The sequence below is a fragment of the Cyanistes caeruleus genome, chromosome 2, assembly GCF_971803275.1.
Source record: "Cyanistes caeruleus chromosome 2, bCyaCae1.hap1.1, whole genome shotgun sequence".
Classification (NCBI taxonomy): Eukaryota; Metazoa; Chordata; class Aves; order Passeriformes; family Paridae; genus Cyanistes; species Cyanistes caeruleus.
In genome coordinates this window covers 45,420,925-45,423,861 of record NC_141702.1, presented here as the reverse complement: position 1 = coordinate 45,423,861, position 2,937 = coordinate 45,420,925, and the positions used below count along the sequence as shown (strand labels likewise).

The 2,937-nt window shown below is 54.9% G+C and overlaps 1 protein-coding gene across 1 annotated transcript; it reads right to left on the bottom strand.

The window, feature by feature from the left end:
• Positions 1-800: 800 nt before the first annotated feature.
• Positions 801-2,283, bottom strand: GPR6 (G protein-coupled receptor 6). The gene has a single exon (XM_086875190.1). The coding sequence runs from the start codon at positions 2,268-2,270 to the stop codon at positions 1,284-1,286; it is 987 nt and encodes a 328-aa protein (XP_086731316.1). The 5' UTR covers positions 2,271-2,283; the 3' UTR covers positions 801-1,283.
• Between the last annotated feature and the right edge of the window lie 654 nt (positions 2,284-2,937).

The window sequence follows — 2,937 nt, the reverse complement described above, 5'->3', positions numbered from 1 at the left end:
GAAATCTGCTGCACGTGCCATTGTTCTGAATAAATCAGACACTGGTGGATTTGAACCTGGGTGAAGGAGTGCTCCAAACTCTGAACAACATTGACCTCTGATGGACTCTTTGAAGCCACAAAGCCATGGAATTGTCAGAAGACTGTATACTGCTCTGAGACAGGCAGACAGCAAAGATGCACTTAAATGACTTTTTCTACAGCATGCAGTCCAAACACAAGGAGGCAGAGAAACAATTCAGATTCCCCTCAGAGCTGCGGATGATAAGGAAAGTCTACATATTGTGGCATTTATAGGCTTTTGGGAAAAAATATTGTGCTTCCCCCCCACCCCATTCCTTTTTTTCCCTTTTGGCATTAGATGAAAACAGGAAAAAAGAGCCCAGCTTAGAGAATGCTTTTCCCCACAGTCTGATAATTTTTAAATGGGTCATTATTGTAAAGGATTAATTTATAACTTGAAAATTAAAGCTGCTGGGAAGCTGGTGAATAACTGTAACAAGCAGCCCATTTGATCAGGCTATTTGTTTCTTTGGTTGTTGGAGGGGAAAAAAAAAAGAAAAGGAACAAAAAATAGAGTTTGTGCTCTTCATTACTCCTTGCTAGACTAAAGCAGAGAGCAAACAAACAAGCAGGAAGGTGTTTTTCTTGGTCCAGCATTTCATCTCCACAGTGAATGATGATCTTTTTAGGCAGAATTACATGGGGAGCCTTCAAAAGGAAACAAAGGGACTTTGCTCAGGCGGCAAATTTGCCAGCTCTCTTCTTTCTAAATGCATCTAAACACACAAGGTTCTATTACATTTTATGTATGTTTATTTGTATACAAAATGTTATAATTTATCAATGTTGTGCAGCAAAGTATAGATAGACACATACATCACATACATACATCCCCACCCCCTTCCCTCCCCCAACACACACACTTAGAAATACAACACGAACACAACTTTCTTTCTCTCTGCCCTTCAGAAAGGCAACACTGTTTTGGCAGGTCAGCAGCTAGAAATAAGGTGCTATAATTAAGCGGTACCGGAATGTCTTCACTTCACAAATGTGATGTGCAAATTTATATACAACCACATTGTTATTTTTTTGTTTGTTTTTTCAGGGAACCCGAAACTCCATACCCCGAACCACTCTCCGAGATACAAATATGTATAAAGTGCTAATACTTAAGCATGTTTCCAATGACTTCACGACGTGGTTTGAAGTTTAGAACAGGCACTGTGATAGTTCACTGGGTAGATTGTCAGTGGGTGCAGTTCGACAGAGAAGAGTCACTCAGACATCGCTGGGGGACCGTGAGCGAAAGGACACTTTAGCCTGAAAGCAGCCACAGAAGAGCACCCACATGGACCTCTGGATTTCCTGGTTTCTGTAGGCATAAATGATGGGGTTGATCATGGAGTTGTAGGTAGCAGGTAGGAGCGTGGCGTACGTGTACACAGACGGGTAGTCAGGATCCCCCACCACACAGTAGATGGCAAAAGGCAGCCAGCTGGCTCCGAAAGTCCCAAGGATGATAGCCAGGGTAGAGACTCCTTTTTTGGTGGTGACATAGTGCGAAGCAGTCAGGAAGTGCTGCTGGAGAGCTATCTGGTGGGCATGCCTGCAGACGATCTTGCAGATCTCGATGTAGAGATGGAGCATGATGAGGAAAATGAGAAAGAAAGAGGCAGACAGCAGCGTCACGTTACTCTTGGTCAAGGGTCTGACGACGCTGCAGGAGGTGCGGTCGTGGAGGCAGTTCCAGCCCAGGACGGGCAGCAGCCCCAGGCAGAGGGAGACCCCCCAGGCACCCGCCAGCATGGTGTGAATGCAGAGCACCGTCCTCTCCGAGTAGTAGGTGAGGGCATTGTAGAGGGAGAGGTAGCGATCGACCGTGATGGCCAGCAGGCTACTCACGGAGGCGGCGAAGGAGGCGACGAGGAAGCCCACCGTCAGCAGGCTGACCGTCTCCGAGCGGATCACGTACTGGAAAACGAAGTTGAGGATGAGGCCGAGGCCGGCCAGGAGGTCAGCCGTGGCCAGGCTGCCCACCAGCACGAACATGGGGGTGCGCAGGGCGGGCGAGTAGCAGATGATGGCAACCACCAGGGCGTTCTCGCAGGCGATGGCGGTGCCGGACACGCAGAGCATCACGTCCCAGGGGTTGAGGGCGGCGGGCGCGGGGGCCCGAGACGAGAGCTCCAGCGAGGCGTTGCCGCCGCCGGCCGGCAGCCTCGGGGCCGCCGCTCCGCTCTCGTTCAGGGCTGCCGCTGCCTCCATCGCCGCCCGGGCGGCCGGGGCCGTGCGGGGAGAGCGGCGGCGGGGCGGCGGCGGGGCGCGGGCAGGCGGCGGGGCGGCGGCGGGGCGCGCATGCCGGGCGGCGGCACCGCGCCCGCCCTGTCTGTGGTGCTGAAGGCGCAGAGAAGTTTCCCGCCGGCCCGGCCGCCGCCGCGCCCCGCCCCGAGCACACGTCAGGGGCGGGCCGGGCAGGGGCAGCCCGGACAGCCGGGCGGGGGCCGCGCAGCGGGGACAGCGCCGGCCCGCTCTGCCCGCCCGGCTCCGGGACACGCGGGGGTTGCTCGGGGGCAGCGGGAGCGAGAAGTGGGCACACGCACACTGGCACACTGGCACACTCGGACACACAAGGAGCCGCTTCTCCCGCCGCTCTCCCCCCGCTCCGCAGCCGCTTCTCCCGCGGTGGGTGCCGTCCGTGCAGCGCTCGCTGTGAGGGCTCAGAGCCCAGCGGGAGCTCCGTGCTCCGCCGGATGGAAGTGTGCGCTCGAACAGCTGTGAAAAAGCCTGTTCCGCAGTTAGGCTCTCTGTGCTCCGGGGCTGACAGTCTGCTCACCGCCGAAAGCATCCGCACTGCTTTCTGAGGTCCCCGAAATTATAAGGTCAAAGACTCAATCCTATGGGCACAAAAGATACCAGCTCTCTCCTTGTCTCA